This window comes from Lithobates pipiens, unplaced genomic scaffold (genome assembly GCF_037356315.1).
Source record: "Lithobates pipiens isolate NorthernLeopardFrog02 unplaced genomic scaffold, aLitPip1_a1.2 Scaffold_28, whole genome shotgun sequence".
Taxonomy (NCBI): Eukaryota; Metazoa; Chordata; class Amphibia; order Anura; family Ranidae; genus Lithobates; species Lithobates pipiens.
Window position 1 is genome coordinate 12,061,671 of NW_027507789.1, and position 22,725 is coordinate 12,084,395.

Consider the following 22,725-nt stretch of genomic DNA (forward strand, 5'->3'; position numbering starts at 1 on the left):
ACGGTGTGGTAAAATTTCCTGCGACTCATAAAAATTCCTCACAACGGCGGCGATGAGTTGTATCGCCTGACCTTTTCATCTTTTTATATTATGAATAACATAACAGCACTACAAGGTCACGCTTATCCCTCTTCCAACATGGCGGAAACCTTTCATCCGCCCCACCAGACCCAGCCAGCCAATCGCAGCCCGCCGAAGGCGTGTCTAGGTGTAACAGGTCCGGTGACGTCACGGGAGAAGCATGGCTGCGGGCTGCATGTGGAAGAGGTCTTCATCAGAGGGAGAGAGACAGTGCCTGGAGGGGCTGAGAGTGAGTCACGTGGGCGCCAGCCATAGATTAGGGTGGAGTCATGTCATTAGGATTTACAATAACTTTATGTGTGCTTAGCAGAAGGAAACAAAATGCACAAAATCATTAGTAGGGAATGATAACATGGGAGTATTAACTTATATTAGGTGTTCTGTTGAAAAAAAGTGCACCCCGTCGGATAACGCCTCCAAAGTTCTGCACATGTGCGCAACGGGGGGGGAGGGGGGGTGTAAGATAATTAAACAGCAAATATTATCAAATTAACACATCTTTACATTATTTATAACATATTTATTATTATAGTTCTACCATTATTATTATTTTACATTTTTATATATAATAAATTATTATATATTTATTATTATGTTACTTTTACCATTACTATCATTATTTTACATTATATAAATATATTTACTATTACCATTATTTTATATAAGGCGTGCAAAATTATTCGCCCCCCTTGCGGTAATACTTTGTAGAGCCACCTTTTGCTGCGATTACAGCTGCAAGTCGCTTGGGGTATGTCTCTATCAGTTTTGCACATCGAGAGACTGAAATTCTTGGCCATTCTTCCTTGCAAAACAGCTGGAGCTCAGTGAGGTTGGATGGAGAGCGTTTGTGAACAGCAGTTTTCAGCTCTTTCCACAGATTCTCGATTGGATTCAGGTCTGGACTTTGACTTGGCCATTCTAACACCTGGATACGTTTATTTGTGAACCATTCCTTTGTAGATTTTGCTGTATGTTTGGGATCATTGTCTTGTTGGAAGATAAATCTCCGTCCCAGTTTCAGGTCTTTTGCAGACTCCAACAGGTTTTCATCCAGAATGGTCCTGTATTTGGCTGCATCCATCTTCCCCTCAATTTTAACCATCTTCCCAGTCCCTGCTGAAGAAAAGCAGGCCCAAACCATGATGCTGCCACCACCATGTTTGACAGTGGGGATGGTGTGTTGAGGGTGATGAGCTGTGTTGCTTTTACACCAAACATATGCTCCTTGGGATGTTTAAAGCTTGGGAAACTAGATGAATATTGTATGCTGTTTACCTCACCTTGAAGTGATATATATACAGTGCCTTGCGAAAGTATTCGGCCCCCTTGAACTTTTCAACCTTTTGCCACATTTCAGGCTTCAAACATAAAGATATAAAATTTTAATTTTTTGTGAAGAATCACCAACAAGTGGGACACAATTGTGAAGTGGAACGAAATCTATTGGATATTTTAAACTTTTTTAGCAAATAAAAAACTGAAAAGTGGGGCGTGCAAAATTATTCGGCCCCTTTACTTTCAGTGCAGCAAACTCACTCCAGAAGTTCAGTGAGGATATCTGAATGATCCAATGTTGTCCTAAATGACTGATGGTGATAAATAGAATCCACCTGTGTGTAATCAAGTCTCTGTATAAATGCACCTGCTCTGTGATAGTCTCAGGGTTCTGTTGAAAGCGCAGAGAGCATCATGAAGACCAAGGAACACACCAGGCAGGTCCGTAATCCTGTTGTGGAGAAGTTTAAAGCCGGATTTGGATACAAAAAGATTTCCCAAGCTTTAAACATCCCAAGGAGCACTGTGCAAGCGATCATTTTGAAATGGAAGGAGTATCAGACCACTGCAAATCTACCAAGACCTGGCCGTCCCTCTAAACTTTCAGCTCAGACAAGGAGAAGACTGATCAGAGATGCAGCCAAGAGGCCCATGATCACTCTGGATGAACTGCAGAGAACTACAGCTGAGGTGGGAGAGTCTGTCCATAGGACAACAATCAGTCGTACACTGCACAAATCTGACCTTTATGGAAGAGTGGCAAGAAGAAAGACATTTCTCAAAGATATCCATAAAAAGTCTCGTCTAAAGTTTGCCACAAGCCACCTGGGAGACACACCAAACATGTGGAAGAAGGTGCTCTGGTCAGATGAAACCAAAATCCAACTTTTTGCCCACAATGCAAAACGATATGTTTGGCGTAAAAGCAACACAGCTCATCACCCTCAACACACCATCCCCACTGTCACACATGGTGGTGGCAGCATCATGGTTTGGGCCTGCTTTTCTTCAGCAGGGACAGGGAAGATGGTTAAAATTGAGGGGAAGATGGATGCAGCCAAATACAGGACCATTCTGGATGAAAACCTGTTGGAGTCTGCAAAAGACCTGAAATTGGGAAGGAGATTTATCTTCCAACAAGACAATGATCCCAAACATACAGCAAAATCTACAAAGGAATGGTTCACAAATAAACGTATCCAGGTGTTAGAATGGCCAAGTCAAAGTCCAGACCTGAATCCAATCGAGAATCTGTGGAAAGAGCTGAAAACTGCTGTTCACAAACGCTCTCCATCCAACCTCACTGAGCTCCAGCTGTTTTGCAAGGAAGAATGGCCAAGAATTTCAGTCTCTCGATGTGCAAAACTGATAGAGACACCCCAAGTGACTTGCAGCTGTAATCGCAGCAAAAGGTGGCTCTACAAAGTATTAACGCAAGGGGGCCGAATAATTTTGCACGCCCCACTTTTCATTTTTTTATTAGTTAAAAAAGTTTCAAAAATCCAATAGATTTCATTCCACTTCACAATTGTGTCCCACTTGTTGGTGATTCTTCACAAAAAATAAAATTTTTATATCTTTATGTTTGAAGCCCGAAATGTGGCAAAAGGTTGAAAAGTTCAAGGGGGCCGAATACTTATCGCAAGGCACTGTACACACACACACACACACACACGCAATCATATTATTATGACTTTACGTATATATAACAATATATTATTATATAATATTATTTATATTATCACTATTATTATTTTTATTATTATAATTATTATGATCAGAATAGTTATTATTATCATTATTACTATGATTTTACATTCTCATTATTCCATTTATTATCATTATAATAAATTCCTATTATTCCTAAGTCTGCAGTGGGTGGGGGTAGTTTTCATTTTATTGCACGTGACCTGACGCAGGGTTGCCAGTCATCCTCAATCGGACATCCTGCCAGAAATAAAGGCGCAATCCACCCCAAAATGGATTTCATAGGTATAGGTGGAGATTGGTGGTCCTGTGTTCTTCCTCGTGTTATATTCTCCTTATTGTGAAAATTAAAAATAAATAAAAAAATTCCAGAGCAGGGCAGCTTCATTATATTTAGACTTGATGTTCAAGTGGACACAGCCTCTGAGCACCACAAACTGAAAAACTTTATTTCATACATTTTTAATATTCCTACTTCTCCATGCTTTATTTTGCTGAGAAGTCACTTTGAACCCCCCCCCCCCCCCCCAGCATTTATAGTCGTGGCCATCTTGAGTAAGGGCAAATGATTAATGTACTTCCTTGAATCCACCTGCCCTTAGCTCAGCCATGCAGGCAGGAGGGTATGCTTAGCTGAGAAAGTCCCTCCTCCCATGAAGACATATGACATAATTTTGGCCTAGGCTAGAAACCAGGAAGTAACTGAAGAATTGTAAAAAAAGTAAGTAAATATAATCTACCTTCCTATTTACTAATGCTAGCAGCATAAGGATTAAAAAACAGTCAATGTTGGTTGGGGGGAGATGCACTGTATATTTGATTGGATGCTCTACTGTTGTAGAGTCTATGTGATCACCATGGTTGAAATGTATTTCTTGCCCTTTTTTTTTTTTAGAAGTGAAACATTCACCACCTGGCATGGAGACCTGTCCATTCTGCGGGAAGGCCTTCAAAAGGCTGAAGTCCCATTTACCGCACTGTAAGATGACCACTGCCAAAAACAATCCAAACGCAACCGAGCAGGCAAAGAAAAGTCCAAAAAAAGGGACGAAGAAAGCTTTACTGGTGGAAGCCAAAGAGCAGAACTTAAATAGTGAAGGAGATGATACCATGGAAGTAACTAAAAAGACACAGCTCAACAAAAAGAACCAGAAACATCTAGAACCTTCATCTTGTAGGACCCAAAAAATCATCCTTGAAGATAAAGAAAAGGAGCATTTAAAGAAACACATACTAAATAGTAATTTAGATAGAGCAAATGGCAATAACCTTCTAATTGATAAAGAGGAGAAGAGATCTGATCAGTGTCCCATAGAGGGTCCCACCATTCTGACCACTTTGCAGAGCTTGGAGGTGGCTTCTTCATTGGAGCCAACAAACCCGCTTCATGTAGCAGTCACACCGTCTCAAACATTAGCTCTTCAAGCCTTGCCAGAAGGCTCTGAATTCTCAAAGGCCTCAGAGGACAACTGGACTTGGCCAAACCGCAAGGCAGATGTTAGAGGTGCCATAGGGAAATCGAGAAGCGCCGGTGTCAAGTCAACTGTATTTGAAGAAGTTTCAAAGAAAGCTTTATTGGTGGAAGGCAAAGAGCAATACTTAAAAAATAAAATTTTGCAGAACCCGAAGATGACCAGTTCATTGGCACCAACAGACCCTCTTCCTGTTGCAGTCACACCACCTCAAACATCAGCTCTTCAAGCCTTGCCAGGAGGCTCCGAATTCTTGAAGGCCTCAGAGGACAACTGGACTTGGCCAAACCGCAAGGCAGATGTTAGAGGTGCCATAGGGAAATCGAGAAGCGCTGGTGTCAAGTCAACTGTATTTGAAGAAGCTTCCAAGAAAGCTTTATTGGTGGAAGCAAAAGAGCAATACCTAAATAACGAAGGAGATGACACCATGGAAATGACGAAAAAGGCACAGCTCAATAAAAAGAAACACAGTTGTCAAGAATCTTGTAGGAGCCAACAATTCATACATGAAGAAAATGAAAGGGAATGTGTAAAGAAAGACATAAAAAATAATTTAAGTCACACTCATGGCAATGATCATTTGATTGATAAAGAAGAGAATAGATCTGATTATTGTCCCATAGAGGGTCCCACCATTCTGACCACTTTGCAGAGCTTGGAGGTGGCTTCGTCATTGGAGCCAACAGACCCGTTTCATGTAGCAGACACACCGTCTCAAACATCAGCTCTTCAAGCCTTGCCAGGAGGCTCTGAATTCTCAAAGGCCTCAGAGGACAACTGGACTTGGCCAAACCGCAAGGCAGATGTTAGAGGTGCCATAGGGAAATCGAGAAGCGCTGGTGTCAAGTCAACTGTATATGAAGAAGTTTCCAAGAAAGCTTTATTGGTGGAAGCAAAAGAGCAATACCTAAATGAAGGAGATGACACCATGGAAATTACGAAAAAGGCACAGCTCAATAAAAAGAAACACACTTGTCAAGAATCTTGTAGGACCCATCAATTCATGGATGAAGAAAATGAAAGGGAACATATAAAGAAAGACATAAAAAATAATCATTTAGGTCACACTCATGCCAATGATCATTTAATTGATAAAGAAGAGAATAGATTTGATTATTGTCCCATAGAAGGTTCCACCACTCTGACCAGTTTGTGGAGTCCGGAAGTGGCAACTTCAATAGTGCACACAGACCCACTTCATGCAGCAGTCACACCATCTCAAACATCAGCTCTTCAAGCCTTGCAAGGAGGCTTTGAATTCTTGAAGGCCTCAGAGAACAACTTTACTTGGCCAAACTATAAGGGAGATTTTAGAGATGCTATAGAGAAAACGGCAAGCCTTGGCATCAAGTTGCCTTTATACAAAGAAGTTTCCAAAGTCATGGAGGACAGAATGCAAGGAGACGATCATTGCAGCTTTCAAAATGGTTTTAAAGGATTTAATGAGAGCCTTTTCCAGAAACCTGAGCTGCCTTCTGAGACAAATTCTTCTTTTCTGCCGTCAACCATGGTTTTCTCCTCTCACAGACCTCACACTGATTTTCCAAGGCACAGTGATTATGTGCAATTAGCTCATATATCTCGCCAATTGCAGACTTATGAATCTGGCGCATTGAAGAGCATGGAGAAGTCTTTAGAGGGCCAACTAGACCTGACCCCTTCCAACGAGACCAAAACTCCCTGGCCGGTCAGAGATGTGTTATCAAGAAATCGCTCTTTGGGTCTGCAGTGGATTCCAGAACTGCACTCCAATTATATCCAGCTGAAAATTGTTCCTGAGCAAATAGATTTAAAGAGTTCCAGTGGGAGAATGGGAAAGTCCATAGCTATGGGACCTTTTGACCCAGGTAATTAGTATTATATTTATATAGTGGCAACAGCTTGTGCAGCTTTTTACAATGCAACTCAATTCAACAGTACAATAACTATACAACTCAAGGCAAGAGGGTTAGGAGGGCCCTGCTCATGGAAGCTTGCAATCTAAAAGGGAGCGGCGAGTGATACCATAGGCAATATCTATGTTTGAATGAGTTGACAGAGAAAGCAAAGGTTCAATTTTTAGGTGGAGGATAGGCTTCTCTGAAGAAATTAGTTTTCAGGGATCACCTAAAGGTGGACAGAGTAGGAAATAGCTGGACAGATTGGGGTAGGAAGATCCAGAAGATGGTAGTGGCTCTGGAAAAGTCCTGGAAGGTAAGCATGGGAGAAGGCAAGGAAGCTAGAGAGCCGGAGGTCTTAAGAGGTGCTGGAGGATGGGTGAAATCAAAGCTAGAGAGCAGAAGGACTTGAGAGGTGCTGGAGGAGGGGCAAAATCAAAGCTAGAGAGCAGGAAGTCTTGCGAGGTACTAGAGGAGGGGAAAATAGAAGCTAGAGAACAGGAAGTTTTGAGGGATGCTGGAGGAGGGGCAAAATAGAAGAGAGCAGGAAGTCTTGAGATGTGCTGGAGGAGGGGGAAAAAACAAAGAAAGAGAGCAGGAGATATTGAGAGGTGCTAGAGGAGGAGTAAAATAGAAGCTAGAGAGCAGCAAGCCTTGGTAGATGCTGGAGGAGGGAAAAAAACAAAGCTAGAGAGCAGGAAGTCTTGAGAGGTGCTGGAGGAGGGGCAAAATAGAAGAGAGCAGGGAGTCTTGAGATTTGCTGAAGGAGAGGAAAAAAACTGACGAAAGAGAGCAGGAGATATTGAGAGGTGCTAGAGGGGGGCAAAATCAAATGAAGAGAGCAGGAAGTCTTAGGAGAAGGGGCAAAATCAAAGCAAGAGAGCAGTAGGTCTTAAGAGATGCTGGAGGAGGGGAAAAATCAGGGCTAGAGAGCAGAAGGTCTTGAGAGGTGCTGGAGGAGGGGAAAAATCAGGGCTAGAGAGCAGAAGGTCTTGAGAGGTGCTGGAGGAGGGAAAAATGAAGAAAGAGAGCAGGAGATATTGAGAGGTGCTAGAGGAAGGGCAAAATCGAAGGAAGAGAGCAGGAAGTCTTAGGAGAAGGGGCAAAATTAAAGCAAGAGAGCAGTAGGTCTTAAGAGGTGCTGGAGGAGGGGCAAAATAGAAGCTAGAGAGCAGGAAGTCTTGAGAGGTGCTGGAGGAGGGGAAAAAGCAAAGTAAGGAAACATGAGCTCTTGAGAGCTACTAGAGGAGGTAAAAAAGAAGCTAGAAAGGAGGAAGTCTTGAGAGGTGCTGGAGGTGGGCCAGATTCGAAGCAAGAGAGCAGGAGATCTTGAGAGGAGCTGGAGGAGGGGCAAAATTGAAGCAAGAGAGCAGAAAGTCTTGAGAGGTGCTGGAGGAGGGGAAAAATCAAGGCTAGAGAGCAGAAGGTCTTGAAAGGTGCTGGAGGAGGGGAAAATTAGACACTAGAGAGCAAGAAGCCTTGGTAGATGCTGGAGGAGGGGAAAAAATCAAAGCTAGAGAGCAGGCGGTCTTGGGAGGAGGGGCAAAATTGAGGCTAGAGATCAGGAGGTCTTGAGAGGTGCTAGAGGAGGGCAAAAGGGAAGCTGCAGAGCAGGAAGTCTTGTGAGAAGGGGCAAAATCAAAACAGTAGAGCAGTAGGTCTTGAGAGGTGCTGGAGGAGAGGCAAAATAGAAGCTAGAGAGCAGGAAGTCTTGAAAAGGCCGGGAGGAGGGGAAAATTGAGGCTAGAGAGCAGGAGGTCTTGAAAGGTGCTGGAGGAGGGGAAAAAAAATCTAAGCTAGAGATCAGGAGGTCTTGGGAGGAGGGGCAAAATTGAGGCTAGAGAGCAGGAGGTCTTGAGAGGTGCTAGAGGAGAGGCAAAATAGAAGCAAGAGAGCAGGAAGTCTTGGGAGAAGGGGAAAAATCGAAGGAAGAGAGCAGTAGGTCTTGAGAGGTGCTGGAGGAGAGGCAAAATAGAAGCTGGAGAGCAGGAAGTCTTGAGAGGTCCGGGAGGAGGGGGGAAAAATCAAAGTAAGAGAGCAGGAGGTCTTGAGAGGTCCTGGAGGTGGGCAAAATCAAAGCTGGAGAGCAGGAAGTCTTGGGAGAAGGGGGAAAAATTGAAGCAAGAGAGCAATAGGTCTTGAGAGGTGCTGGAGAAGGGGCAAAATCGAAGCTAGAGAGCAGGAGGTCTTGGGTGGCTGAAGAAGTACAGTAAGTTCACACCAATCGCTGCTCTTTATAAATGAGAACTGAGTTGTTTTACATCAGCCCTGTCGTGTGAGTGACTGAAGGGAACTTTCTTTATTCAGAGTCCTGTAGGCCTACACAGCATCAGTCCATACCGGAGGTCCCGCTGACGTCACGCCGGCTGATGGATGTTAGGATCGGTGATCTGCCTTCCTGGCTGGTGCTCCAAAGACCCTCCATGAAGACTATTCCTGAATTGGGGGTGAAAGGTGAGAAAACGCAAGGCACCCCAAATCCAAGTGAATCGCCCGATAACAAGACACAGAAATATACAGTATATGTTTGTGTTGCCTTTTCAGATTCTCCCTGACTTTCCATCTCGTTAAAACGGTTGTCACCAGGACAGGAAGTGGGGTTAAATCTCTCTAATGGAGCAATAAAAACAAATGGATTTAAAGCGCTATTAAACCCAAAACCAAACATGTAATTTATTGCAGCTTACCAATCATTAGATGTGGCGGCTGCATTTGTTTTTTTTTTCTCCCCCTGGTGATCTGGCCAGTAACACACTTCCTGTATTAGAGCGCCCCTCCCCTCCACTCTGGATGAAGGAGCACAGGGGACACCTTTTGGACAACAGCATTGTCAGTCTGGGGGGAGGGGAGTGTTAGCAGATTTAGATACACTAGCACAGGCATATGCAATTAGCGGACCGCCAGCTGTCGCCGAACTACAAGTCCCATGAGGCATAGCGAGACTCTTGACAGCCACAAGCATGACACGCAGAGGCATGATGGGACTAGTTTCGCAAAAGCTGGAGGTCCGCTAATTGCATATCCCTGCATTAGCATATTGAAGCCAAACTCCAGGTCACACTATAATAATACCGTATTTTCCGGCGTATAATACGACCTTTTGCATGTAAAAAAATTGGCCAAAAAGCAGGGGTCGTCTTATACGCCGGGTCAGCCCCTCGGATGCCGGCTGGGTGTTCGGTAATACTGTATGTAGCTTCGGCTACATACAGTATATACCGCTGAGCCAATCCTGGTGAGCGATGTATTCAAATGAATACAAAGTCTGCTCGGATTGGAGTAACGACCTCTGCCAATCCGAGCAGGCTACTCTGTAGCCTGCTCTGATTGGCTTGGAGAGTCAGAGCGACGCGGGCTGATGATGTTACAGCCTCTGCCAATCCAAGCAGGCTTTGTATTCATTAATAGAATACATCGCTCGCCGTGATTGGCTCCAGCAAATGCAGGAAGAAATATGAAGCCTCGGAAGCCTCGAAAGCCGGGTCGTCTTATACGGTAATTACAGTTTTAAAAGCGTTTTTGTCTTGTAAGATTAGGGGGTCGTCTTATATGCCGGGTCGCCTTATACACTGGCAAATACGGTAATATAATATAGTTACAGTAACAGTTGTTTCCCTGTTGGAATAAAAGGTTTTACATCAATTTATAAAAGGTGATCATTGTAAGCACCCCTATCAGTGGTAAATGTCTAAACCCTCTCACTGCTACATCTTGTTTTTGAAAAACAACAGACTTACTAACTGGATCACCATGTAAAAATAAAGCAAAGAAAGCCTAAAAAGGCAAAACTAATGCAGCCATCACATCTAAGAATTGGTAAGCTGCAATATAATAAATGTTTGCTTTTGGGGTTAAAACAGCTTTACTCGCCTGCAGTTGGGTTTTATGTAATCTATAAATTTACAGGTAATACCAATGTACGTGATTTTTCTGAAGTGGTTGTACTGGGGGGGGGGGGGGGAGGGGTGCCTGAAGCTGGTGTTATTACAAGGAGCATGAGGGGATGCCCCCCCCCCCCCCCAGTGCCGATTGGCCCAAGTCTCCCATCCCACTGTGAGACCCGAGCCACCAGCCGTCACGTCCGCTGGCTGGCCGGAGACTTGAACAAAGCCGGATTCAGCTTTGATCTGGTCTCTGGTGTAGAAACCCGGAAGTGATAAAATAATAATAATAAATACAAATAAATAATAATAATAATAAAAGTGATCATACATTTTTTTTAATTTGATTTTTTTGAAGGAACAGTGCAAAACAAAAAAATATATTTTTTTTTAAAGCGCCCCATTCCTCCGTGGTCATGCGCCATTATTCTTTCTAATAATTATATATATATATATAAAAATAAAATAATAATAATGCATATATATAATAATAAATAAAAAGAATAAAAAAAGTCACAAGAAAAAATAAAATAAATATATATATATATATATATATACAGTGCCTTGCGAAAGTATTCGGCCCCCTTGAACTTTTCAACCTTTTGCCACATTTCAGGCTTCAAACATAAAGATATAACATTTTTATTTTTTGGGAAGAATCACCAACAAGTGGGACACAATTGTGAAGTGGAACGAAATCTATTGGATTTTTGAAACTTTTTTAACTAATAAAAAAATGAAAAGTGGGGCGTGCAAAATGATTCGGCCCCCTTGCGTTAATACTTTGTAGAGCCGCCTTTTGCTGCGATTACAGCTGCAAGTCGCTTGGGGTGTCTCTATCAGTTTTGCACATCGAGAGACTGAAATTCTTGCCCATTCTTCCTTGCAAAACAGCTGGAGCTCAGTGAGGTTGGATGGAGAGCGTTTGTGAACAGCAGTTTTCAGCTCTTTCCACAGATTCTCGATTGGATTCAGGTCTGGACTTTGACTTGGCCATTCTAACACCTGGATACGTTTATTTGTGAACCATTCCTTTGTAGATTTTGCTGTATGTTTGGGATCATTGTCTTGTTGGAAGATAAATCTCCGTCCCAGTTTCAGGTCTTTTGCAGACTCCAACAGGTTTTCATCCAGAATGGTCCTGTATTTGGCTGCATCCATCTTCCCCTCCATTTTAACCATCTTCCCTGTCCCTGCTGAAGAAAAGCAGGCCCAAACCATGATGCTGCCACCACCATGTGTGACAGTGGGGATGGTGTGTTGAGGGTGATGAGCTGTGTTGCTTTTACGCCAAACATATCGTTTTGCATTGTGGGCAAAAAGTTGGATTTTGGTTTCATCTGACCAGAGCACCTTCTTCCACATGTTTGGTGTGTCTCCCAGGTGGCTTGTGGCAAACTTTAGACAAGACTTTTTATGGATATCTTTGAGAAATGGCTTTCTTCTTGTCACTCTTCCATAAAGGCCAGATTTGTGCAGTGTACGACTGATTGTTGTCCTATGGACAGACTCTCCCACCTCAGCTGTAGTTCTCTGCAGTTCATCCAGAGTGATCATGGGCCTCTTGGCTGCATCTCTGATCAGTCTTCTCCTTGTCTGAGCTGAAAGTTTAGAGGGACGGCCAGGTCTTGGTAGATTTGCAGTGGTCTGATACTCCTTCCATTTCAAAATGATCGCTTGCACAGTGCTCCTTGGGATGTTTAAAGCTTGGGAAATCTTTTTGTATCCAAATCCGGCTTTAAACTTCTCCACAACAGTATTACGGACCTGCCTGGTGTGTTCCTTGGTCTTCATGATGCTCTCTGCGCTTTCAACAGAACCTTGAGACTATCACAGAGCAGGTGCATTTATACAGAGACTTGATTACACACAGGTGGATTCTATTTATCACATCAGTCATTTAGGACAACATTGGATCATTCGGAGATCCTCGCTGAACTTCTGGAGTGAGTTTGCTGCACTGAAAGTAAAGGGGCCGAATAATTTTGCACGCACCACTTTTCAGTTTTTTATTTGCTAAAAAAGTTTAAAATATCCAATAGATTTCGTTCCACTTCACAATTGTGTCCCACTTGTTGGTGATTCTTCACAAAAAATTAAAATTTTATATCTTTATGTTTGAAGCCTGAAATGTGGCAAAAGGTTGAAAAGTTCAAGGGGGCCGAATACTTTCGCAAGGCACTGTATATATATATATATATATATAATATTTTTTTTATAGATTTGCATTTTTGCTCATTTAAGTGATGTTGAGTTATTCACTTTTAGCGCTGCACGTTATATATGTGTGTGTATATATAAATATATATAATGTAATTTTCTAGAAAAAAATACAGATTTTAAACTTGTAAACAACAAATGTCAGAAATAGGTCCGATCTTGAAGTGGTTAATGTTTATTGTCTCTGACAGCGTGGACTCGATACTACAACAAATACATCAATGTGAGGAAAGGAGGGATAGGAGGCCTGGCGATGCTACTCACCGGCTACTGCGTCCTGAGCTACTCCTGGAACTATCATCATATACGTAAGAACGCACTTTATTCAGAAAAACATATTCTGGAGGCAGCTGAGACGAAGCTATCTCCATCCATGCATTGGTCTTTCAATGAGGCCTGCACACCAGTGAAATCAGCCAATCACAAACCATTAAATCTGACCTCTGACCTTCCCTTCAGTCTTGCCCAGGTGTACCGGCTAGAAGCTGCAGCAAGTCCGATAGACCTCTGCCTTATTTCCAGGCTGGAGGACGCCTATCACTTATGAACAAAACTTTGTGAATGCTTGACCATCATACCTGTATACTGTAAGCTTAAATCATCCTATTCCAAAACCAAAGACGTTGATAGGGAGTTGCCGCTCCTCCCCCACTGGCCATTATGGAGTTTCCCCTCCTTGTGGCTGTAACATTCTCCATTCTTCTGGGAAGACTTCCAAAGGATTTTGGAGGGACTATAGAAATTTGTTAGGTTCATTAGGTCAGGTACTGACGTTGGATGAGAAGACCTGGTTCATGCATCCAGCTTAATATTGGGCACCAAAAAAAAAAAAAAAAAGTAGGGATGAGGTCAGGGCTATGTGCAGGACACTGGAGTTCCTCCACAGCCAACAGGTCACACCACGTCTTTATGGCGCTGTCTTTGTAGACAGGGGGGCACAGTCATGGTCTTCACTAAACTGTTACCACAAGATTGGAAGAGCACAATTGTCTACAATGTCTTTGTGTGATGGAGTATTACCAGGACCCTTCACTGGAGACACCTGAACTCAATAATATGGAGTGGTGTCCACATAGGTTGGGCCAAATACTGTATCAGTTTGGAGTGGAATGACCCATTCACTATTATTTGTAGAGTTCTTTAATCATGAGCTTCCAAGGAAAATACTTATATTGGTTAAGAAAACATGGCTCACCATTGGCGTTCCAATTTGCCCCAAAGGTTGTCAGTAGGGTTGAGGTCAGGGCTTTGAACAAGACTGGGGTTCCTCCATACCAAACTGGTCTCACAATGTCTTTATGGAATTTGGCTTTGTGCACAGGAGCATCATCATGCTGGAACAGAAAAGAGCCTTCGCGATATTGTTATCACAAGTTTGGAAGAGCACAATTGTCTACAATATCTTTGTATGATGGTGGAGGATACCAAGACTCTTCATTGGAGACACCTGAACTCAGAGACATTGGAGACAATGGCGCTCTTCCAATCTTATGGTAACAGTTTGATAAAGACCCTTTTCTGTTCCACCATGACTGTCCCCCTGTGTACAAAGACAGCTCCATAAAGAAATGGTGTAACCAGTTTGGTGTGGAGGATTTTGGGGGTGTCCTGTACACAGAGCCCTGACCTCAACCCTACTGAACACCTTTGGGATGAATTGTGAGGTCAGGTGCTCATGTTGGATGAGAAGACCTGGCTCACAAATGGCGTTCCAATCCACCCCAAAGATGTTTAGTAGGCATGGGCTCTGTGCAGGACACTCGAGTTCCTCCACATCAAACTGGTCATACCATGTCATTATGGAGCTGGCTTTGTACCTAGGGGCACAGTCATGCTGGAACAGAAAAGGATCTTTACCAAACTGTTATCACAAGATTGGTAGAGCACAATTGTCTACAATGTCTTTGTATGATGGAGTATTACCAGGACCCCTCACTGGAGACACCTGAACTCAATAATATGGAGTGGTGTCCACATAAGTTGGGCTAAATATTGTATGAGTTTGGAGTGGAATGACCCATTTACCATTATTTGTAGAGTTATTTAATCCCTAGCTTCCGAGGATAAGACTTATATTGGATTAGAAGACCTGGCTCACAACTGGCGTTCCAATTCGCCCAAAAGGTGTTCAGTAAGGATGAGGTCAGGACACTCGCGTTCCTCCACACCAAACTGGTCACACCATGTCTTTTTGGAGCTGGCTTTGTACACAGGGACACCATCATGCTGGAACAGAAAAGGGTCTTCACCAAACTGTTACAACAAGGTTGGAAGGCCACAGTTTCCTACAATGTCTTTGTATGCTAGAGGATTTCTAGGACCGTCACTGGAGACACCTGAACTCAAACGACATTGTAGACAATTGTGCTCTTCCAACCTTGCGATTGAAGTTTGGTGAAGGCCCTTTTCTGTTCCACCAGAGACATGGTGGGACCAGTTTGATGTGGAGGGACTTGAGTGTCCTGCACAGAGCCCCGACCTCATCCCTACTGAACACCTTTGGAATGAATTTTGGTCAAGTACTGATGTTTGATGAGAAGACCTGACTCATCACTGAGGTTCCAATTCATCCCAAAGGTGTGCAGTAGGGTTGAGGTCAGGGCCCTGTGCAGGACACTTGAGTTCCTCCACCCCAAACTGGTCACACCATGTCTTTATGGAGCTGACTTTGTACATGGGGGAGGGGCACCGCACAGTCATGCTGGAACTGAAAAGGGTCTTGAACAAACTGTTACCACAAGGTTGGAAGAGCACAATTGTCTACAATGTCTTTGTATGATGTAGTATTACCAGGACCCTTCTCTGGAGACACCATCATTTTGTTTTTTTGCTAAAATTCCTCTTCCTCTGCACTTTTTCAGGACAGGATCGCTGGAGAAAATACCACTAAGGCTTTTCATCCAGTGGGTAAGGGCCAAATACTCCATATTGTCACCAGCAAGCTAAAAACCACAGCAAGACCTGAACTGAGTGGTGTGAGTTCCTTCCGGAGGTCCCGTTGACAGTCCAGCTGTGACAGTTGAGCCTGGCACTCCAGAGACTTTCCATTATTGAAACCAGATTTTTCATTGGTTGTTCCTCAGGTGCCTTTTTTTTTTTTTTTTTTCAGTGTTTCCTCAATAATAATAGTTTTGCCGACTGCGGTTTGATGCTTAGTTATTTAATAAAGCGTTTTTTCTCAATTTTTTTGTTTTAATTTAAAGGGGAGCTAAAGGGTGAATACTTACCTGTCCAACCGTCCCTTGCCAGCATCTTCTTCTTCTTAGGAGTGCTGGTCTTTGGGCCTATTCATTGGACGGCAGGCGATGGTGTCACTGTTATGCAAACAGAGTAGCTAGTCATCCCGGCACTGTAAAGTGAGCTGCGCATGCACAGCTCAGTTTACAGCACTGTAAAAGACGGCAAGTAGGCAGGGGCATTTTATTTTGAAGAGACAGAGCAGGTCTCCATCGTACCCTACAGCGCAGGTCTCCGCGGTGCCCTACAGCGCAGGTCTCCGCGGTGCCCTACAGCGCAGGTCTCCGCGGTGCCCTACAGCGCAGGTCTCCGCGGTGCCCTACAGCGCAAGTCTCCGCGGTGCCCTACAGCGCAAGTCTCCGTGGTGCCCCACAGCGCAAGTCTCCGTGGTGCCCCACAGCGCAAGTCTCCGTGGTGCCCCACAGCGCAAGTCTCCGTGGCGCCCTACAGCGCAAATCTCCGTGGCGCCCTACAGCGCAAGTCTCCGTGGCGCCCTACAGCGCAAGTCTCCGTGGCGCCCTACAGCGCAAGTCTCCGTGGCGCCCTACAGTGCAGGTGTCCATAGTACCATAGTAGTCAGAGATAGTGGAATTCGTCATGCAGGAAGGTTTCCCACACCGCTCCTGTGTGAACTCGGTCTCCAAGTCACTATGACAAGCCTGGGTTCACACAGGAGCAGTGCGGGAACCCGCATGTGATTTGCAAAGGAATCGCACCGCATTTCTGTTTAAATCTCATGCAATCCTTTGCAGTGTGATTTGAGCCCAATCATTTTGTATGGGCTCAAATCGCACCACAAAAGGTATCGGGAGCATTTGCAAAAGTGCGAATACTTGTGCAAGTACCCAACGCCGATACTGGTGCAACCCTAGCTTTAATAATACTTAAGTCCAGGTGCCGTTCAGAGAATGCTTTGAATTTTTCCAATGAATGCTACAGTAATTGTTCTCGGATTGGACTCACCTCCTTCAATCAGAGAACATTTCGTAGCTTTCTATTAAATTACCTAATCCCTGGTGATCCTGGAGGTCCACGATCAGACACTTCCTGTTATAGGGTGACAACTCTCCATTCCTGTCCCCCACGTGGTGTTCCTGTGTTATCACCCTGTAACATGCACCCCCCCCCCCCCCCCCCCATGGAGACTACAAGCAGTTTTGCAGGCACCTTGCACAGTTGTCACCTTCAAGAAGCCATTCCACAACAATGGTGTGCAGTAGGGATGCGCCAATACCAAGCATTAGCACGAGTATCGGTATTCGTCCAAATATTTGCGGTGCGATTTGCATCAATACAAAATGAATAAGCGCAAATTGCACTGCAAAGAACCATATGCAATTTGAACTGGAAAACGGTGGACTTTACTGGTACCCAGAGAAGGACGGCTACATACATCTTATTAAAATAAGTTTTATTTCAAATTATGACAATAAAAGGTTGTTAAAACCAAAACCATGCATTCATGTAACACAGAGCAATATACACCATATATTTAAAAGCCAACGTGTCTTTGCTAAATGTTTCAGGAGGTCGGCGGGTTTCAAATAAATCACTTCCTCAGGACCTCATTATCTTGGCAGTTAAGAAAATGGCCTATACAAAAGGAAAAAAAGTTACACTAATCAGTACTGTCAGAACATCCATAGAACATGTTGTATCTCATGTGTTGACACAAGAGCGTTTGCACAAGGATGGTGGGTCCATAGAATGGGAACAAAATATATTGTGTGGGGCAGTAGAAGAACATGCACAAATAAGGCCCTAAATGTAGGCAAATAAAACAAACAACTATAGTCACCTAATTATACACTTAGCCACACGGTTGGACATTCCGACAACCAAATCCGTCGGATTTTGTCAGATGGATTTTGTCCGAAACTGTTGCATACACACGGTCGGACAAAGTTGTCGGAAAATCCGATCGTTCAGAATGTGATGACGTTATTTCGTTATGACGGGACTACGTTCAGGCTAGTAGCCAATAGCTTTGGTGTAGGAATTTGATCTGAGCATGCGTGGCACTTTGTCCGATCGGAATTCTCTACACATGATCGGAGTATGTCCGATCGGAGCATTTTGTCGGAAAATTTTACCAACAGTCCGATGGAGACCACACAGAGTCGGATTATCCGACAAAACGGTCCGATTGGACACATTCCGTCGGAATCTCCGACTGTGTGTACAAGGGCTAATAGTATCCCAATAGTTGTAGGGCTTGTCTAAGAATGACGTGAAAAAGGGGACAGTACCCGAGATGGAAAAAGATTATTGTCCAAGTATCAGTTCGTAGAGCAAAAAGTCATACAATGCCAACAGAATATAGTTGGACCACTTCCAAAAGACAACAACAATCCAATGTATAGGATTGATGGACAATAAAAGAAAAAAGCATAATTTACCATATGCCTCCGCAGCGTTGCTTCACCACTGCCAAAAGCGGGAAACCTGCCAAACTTATCACTAAATCCTGCAAATAAGGCTATTCCCCTCAATTTATCCGATCCAGATATCAAGGCCACCTACACTAATATAAATAAATATAGATGACATCCAGTGCTGGGACAAAAGCCTCTAGTGTCCAGGGCAAAGATGACAAATTGTGCCCCCCCTCCTTCATTATGTGCAAGCTTAGGAGGAGGGGGAGAGAAAGCACAGCCTGCACCTCCTCCCAGCTCTCTTTTTTTCTCCTTGATGCTTCCAGTGCTGGGCGGACAGGAGTAGTAATGCCACTACTCCTGTCAGCCTTATAGTAGAAAAAAAAAAAAAACGTGTGGTGCCTCTATCCCTAAAATACACGCTGTGCCTAGGGCAGCCGCCCCTTCTGCCAACCCCTTGTCCCGGTCCTGATGACATTGGTAACCTTGTCAAAAGACCAAAGTAAAAGAAATGACTAGAAAGTAGGCAATCCAATAAGTGCACTTACCCCACAATCCGCATTCACAGTACGTCCCACCACCATTCGATCAACAAACTAGAAAGCCTGTGCTGCTTATATTTGGACCCTGGAGCCAAAAACCTGTGACATCATCATCCCGCACCCCACTGCAATGTGTCCAGGATCTGCCTACAAACCATTCTTTAAATAGTCATTAGTCCATAACATGAACCCGTCGCCATCACCGCCAGCCACAGCGGGCATAACAAGGCGTGCAATGGAGACGCTCCAACGGCGCCTGTGCAACCAATCAGAGCCCACTCTGGACAGCTGCAATCATCGCACACATGTTGTATGGATGTTCTGATATATGTTAAGTATTGATTATTATAACTTTCTTTTGTATAAGCCATTTTTTTTTTTGCTGCCAAGGTAAGGTCCTGAGGAAGCGATTATGCGAAACGCGTCAATCTCATGAAACATTTAGCAAAGGCACATTGGCTTATTATTTTAACAACCTTTTTGTTGTAATAACTTGTAATAAAATGGCGTGCTTCTCTGCGGTTGCAAGGAGAAGAGCAGGTTCTGACAGAGGAGTCCTGTCCTCTCTGTTGCCGACTGCTGAGACAAAGTGGGGTGGGGACGAATAGGGGGGGGGGGGGGACGCAGCTGCAGGAGAAGTGCTAGGGCCAAATAAAATGGCCTGGCGGGCCAGATTCGGCCCGCAGGCCTTGTGTTTGGCACGTGTCACATAGAGCGCGCATGCACAGGACGCTGGAGGAGATGTAGAGGCCGTCCTCCCCCAAGCTGACCTAGTTTCTGCCCGATACCCAGAGGGGTCCCGGAACTTCTCCTCCAGCCCCCTGTGAGCACCTCTAGCAGCCAATCAGAGGACTGAGACACTTCTCTAGATTGTTTTGCTTGTGGCCAGATGTACGAATATTTTTTTTTTTTTTTTTTTTAAGTTTGCCACTAAATGGCGCTCTTCCCTTTTTATACACACAGTTGAAGAGGGGGAATCACGTGGGTTATCTGGCCCGGTATACGCCTTTTCCCATGCCCCTGCATTAAAAAAAATAATAATAATACATTCTCACAATAAGACACAAAGTTATGAAACTTGTTGCAAATGTGTCATATTATTATTTATTTAAGAAAGATTAAGAACTTGGTGATCTGTGATTGGACGGTACTTCCATCTCCTCCTCCTCCTGGTTTTGGGGTTCAGGCTGGAGAAGCGGGCTGCTTAGAAGAGAGAACCGTATTCCACCTACATAAGGGGTGCAGGAGCCGATTGGTTTCTGATGTAGTCCATACTGACAGAGCTCCGGGTCCGACGTGTCTATGCATCTGTCCATTCCGGTGCTTTTTACCCCCCAAAAAAAGACAAGAGAAGTCCGGCAGCAGACGGTGGCTTCGGAACTGCCAAATTCCGGGTTACCTCTTCACTTCCTTATCAGTAAGGCGTAACGACCTTTGATGCACTTGTTGGCATAGTGACCTTTATCGCCACACTACAAAACCCAAAAGGAACACATAGTAAAGTAAAAAGGTCCAGTGCCCATTATGAGGGGTTCCCACCATCCCTTTGCTGAGTTCCTGGGTCTGTACACCCGCTGTGCCCATTATGAGGGATTCCCACTATCCCTGTGCTGAGTTCCCAGGTCTGTACACCCGCTGTGCCCATTATGAGGGGTTCCTGCCATCCCTGTGCTGAGTTCCTGGGTCTGTACACCCGCTGTGCCCATTATGAGGGGTTCCCCCGATCCCTGTGCTGAGTTCCCAGGTCTGTACACCCGCTGCGCCCATTATGAGGGGTTCCCACAATCCCTGTGCGGAGTTCCCAGGTCTGTACACCCGCTGCGCCCATTATGAGGGGTTCCCACAATCCCTGTGCTGAGTTCCTAGGTCTGTACACCCGCTGTGCCCATTATGAGGGGTTCCCGCCATCCCTGTGCTGAGTTCCTAGGTCTGTACACCCGCTGTGCCCATTATGAGGGGTTCCCGCCATCCCTGTGCTGAGTTCCTAGGTCTGTACACCCACTGTGCCCATTATGAGGGGTTCCCCCCATCCCTGTGCTGAGTTCCCAGGTCTGTACACCCGCTGTGCCCATTATGAGGGGTTCCCACAATCCCTGTGCGGAGTTCCCAGGTCTGTACACCCGCTGTGCCCATTATGAGGGGTTCCCGCCATCCCTGTGCTGAGTTCCTAGGTCTGTACACCCGCTGTGCCCATTATGAGGGGTTCCCCCCATCCCTATACTGAGTTCCCAGGTCTGTACACCCGCTGTGTCCATTATGAGGGGTTCCCACAATCCCTGTGCTGAGTTCCCAGGTCTGTACACCTACTGTGCCCATTATGAGGGGTTCCCCCCATCCCTATACTGAGTTCCCAGGTCTGTACACCCGCTGTGCCCATTATGAGGGGTTCCCACAATCCCTGTGCTGAGTTCCCAGGTCTGTACACCTACTGTGCCCATTATGAGGGGTTCCCCCCATCCCTATACTGAGTTCCTAGGTCTGTACACCCGCTGTGCCCATTATGAGGGGTTCCCGCCATCCCTGTGCTGAGTTCCTAGGTCTGTACACCCGCTGTGCCCATTATGAGGGGTTCCCACAATCCCTGTGCTGAGTTCCCAGGTCTGTACACCTACTGTGCCCATTATGAGGGGTTCCCCCCATCCCTGTGCTGAGTTCCCAGGTCTGTACACCCACTGTGCCCATTATGAGGGGTTCCCCCCATCCCTGTGCTGAGTTCCCAGGTCTGTACACCCGCTGTGCCCATTATGAGGGGTTGCCACCATCTCTGTGCCAAGTTTCTGGCTGTGTACACCTTCTGTGCCCATTATGAGGAGTTCCCACCATCCCTGTGCCACTTTTGTTGGCAGTGGTTTAGACATTAATGGCTGTGTGTTGAGTTATTTTGAGGGGACGGCAAATTTACACTGTTATACAAGCTGTACACCCACTACTTTACATTGTAGACAAGTGTCATTTCTTCAGTGTTGTCACATGAAAAGATAGAAGAAAATATCTGCAAAAATGTGAGGGGTGTACTTAGATTTCTGAGATACTCATTTTATATATAAATGTAATTATATATATATATATATATATATATATATATATATACATACATATATACATATATACATATACACACACACACATACTATATATTTTATATATATATATATATATATATATATATATATATATATATATATATATATAATACATTACAGTAGAGAAGGGGGTTAATGATTGGGTCTCTATAATAGAGCGTGGGTGGTTGTTTTGGTAGGCACTGTGCCTAGTGTGAAACGCGTCAGTATCAAACTTCTTCCTGCTGGCTATTTTAATAATAGAAGAATATTTTGCCTCTCTGTGTGCGGCGTTCCAGTTATAATTCATTTAGAACTTTTTTTTTTTACCCAGAAAATAGTGCGATTGGATGCGGTGCTGTGCGCTCTCACCTTAAAACACGTGACTTGCTCCAGGGGTCTCAGGCCTCCGCAGGGGTTCTCCTGCATCTTGCGGAATCGTTCCTGCATCATGCTGATGACGGTCAGGTGTGAGAGGTGAGGGAGGTCCATGACCAGGGGCTGGTGCTTGGACATGGGCTCCGGGTCACATGGGAGAGAGGACACCGGCAGTCTCAGCGGGGCCGCGGCATTCTGCAAAAAGCAAGAGGGGTTCCTAAAGGGGGATCCCACCTAATGCCATAATATTTATTTTCAACAATACACAAGTACATTATACTAGAGATGGATTATACTTCCAGGACCCTTTTGTTGTAGTCACCCCTCTGACCTCCATCAGGCAGCATTAAGAGTAACACCACTTTTGTGAAGAACCCCCCCCCCCTCCACCCTCTGGGTGATCTCTGTACATTGCGGGGATTGTAACAAACTTTGTAGCAGATTCCTACCTTTTGTTATTCTGAAGAAATAGCCGTTTGTTTCTATGTGTCCATGTGCAAAGTCAATGGGAGCGACTTTATAATTATCAATCAGCTGCTGCACCTGCAGGGCTCTAAACAGGAAAGTGGCAGGGTCTGCTTCCCTTTAGACGTCTCTTTGGGAGTATCTCACCAAAAC

General features: G+C 44.6%; 2 protein-coding genes across 2 annotated transcripts in view; one reads left to right on the top strand and one right to left on the bottom strand.

Moving 5' to 3' along the window:
- The first annotated feature begins 189 nt into the window (after positions 1-189).
- On the top strand, positions 190-15,645 carry MTNAP1 (mitochondrial nucleoid associated protein 1). The gene is made up of 5 exons (XM_077458683.1): positions 190-310; positions 3,959-6,382; positions 8,720-8,866; positions 12,705-12,821; positions 15,375-15,645. Exons 2-5 carry the CDS (start codon positions 3,982-3,984, stop codon positions 15,401-15,403), a joined length of 2,694 nt encoding a protein of 897 aa, XP_077314809.1. The 5' UTR covers positions 190-310; positions 3,959-3,981; the 3' UTR covers positions 15,404-15,645.
- A 4,119-nt stretch (positions 15,646-19,764) lies between these two features.
- Positions 19,765-22,725, bottom strand: part of CPSF4L (cleavage and polyadenylation specific factor 4 like) — a 25,807-nt gene continuing 22,846 nt past the window's right edge. The window contains exons 8-9 of the mRNA XM_077458684.1: positions 22,102-22,302; positions 19,765-20,139 (exon numbers count right to left, since the gene is read on the bottom strand). Of these exons, the coding sequence (XP_077314810.1) occupies positions 20,071-20,139; positions 22,102-22,302 (270 nt within the window). The 3' untranslated portion in view covers positions 19,765-20,070. The remainder of the gene's footprint in view (positions 20,140-22,101; positions 22,303-22,725) is intronic.

Bases quoted from the DNA above. Each gene is read 5' to 3' on its own strand.
- MTNAP1 (XM_077458683.1), top strand. From the start codon at position 3,982: ATGGAGACCTGTCCATTCTGCGGGAAGGCCTTCAAAAGGCTGAAGTCC. The intron at 6,383-8,719 runs GTAATTAGTATT...TTCTTTATTCAG, and splicing joins TATGGGACCTTTTGACCCAG to AGTCCTGTAGGCCTACACAG. The intron at 12,822-15,374 runs GTAAGAACGCAC...GCACTTTTTCAG, and splicing joins CTGGAACTATCATCATATAC to GACAGGATCGCTGGAGAAAA.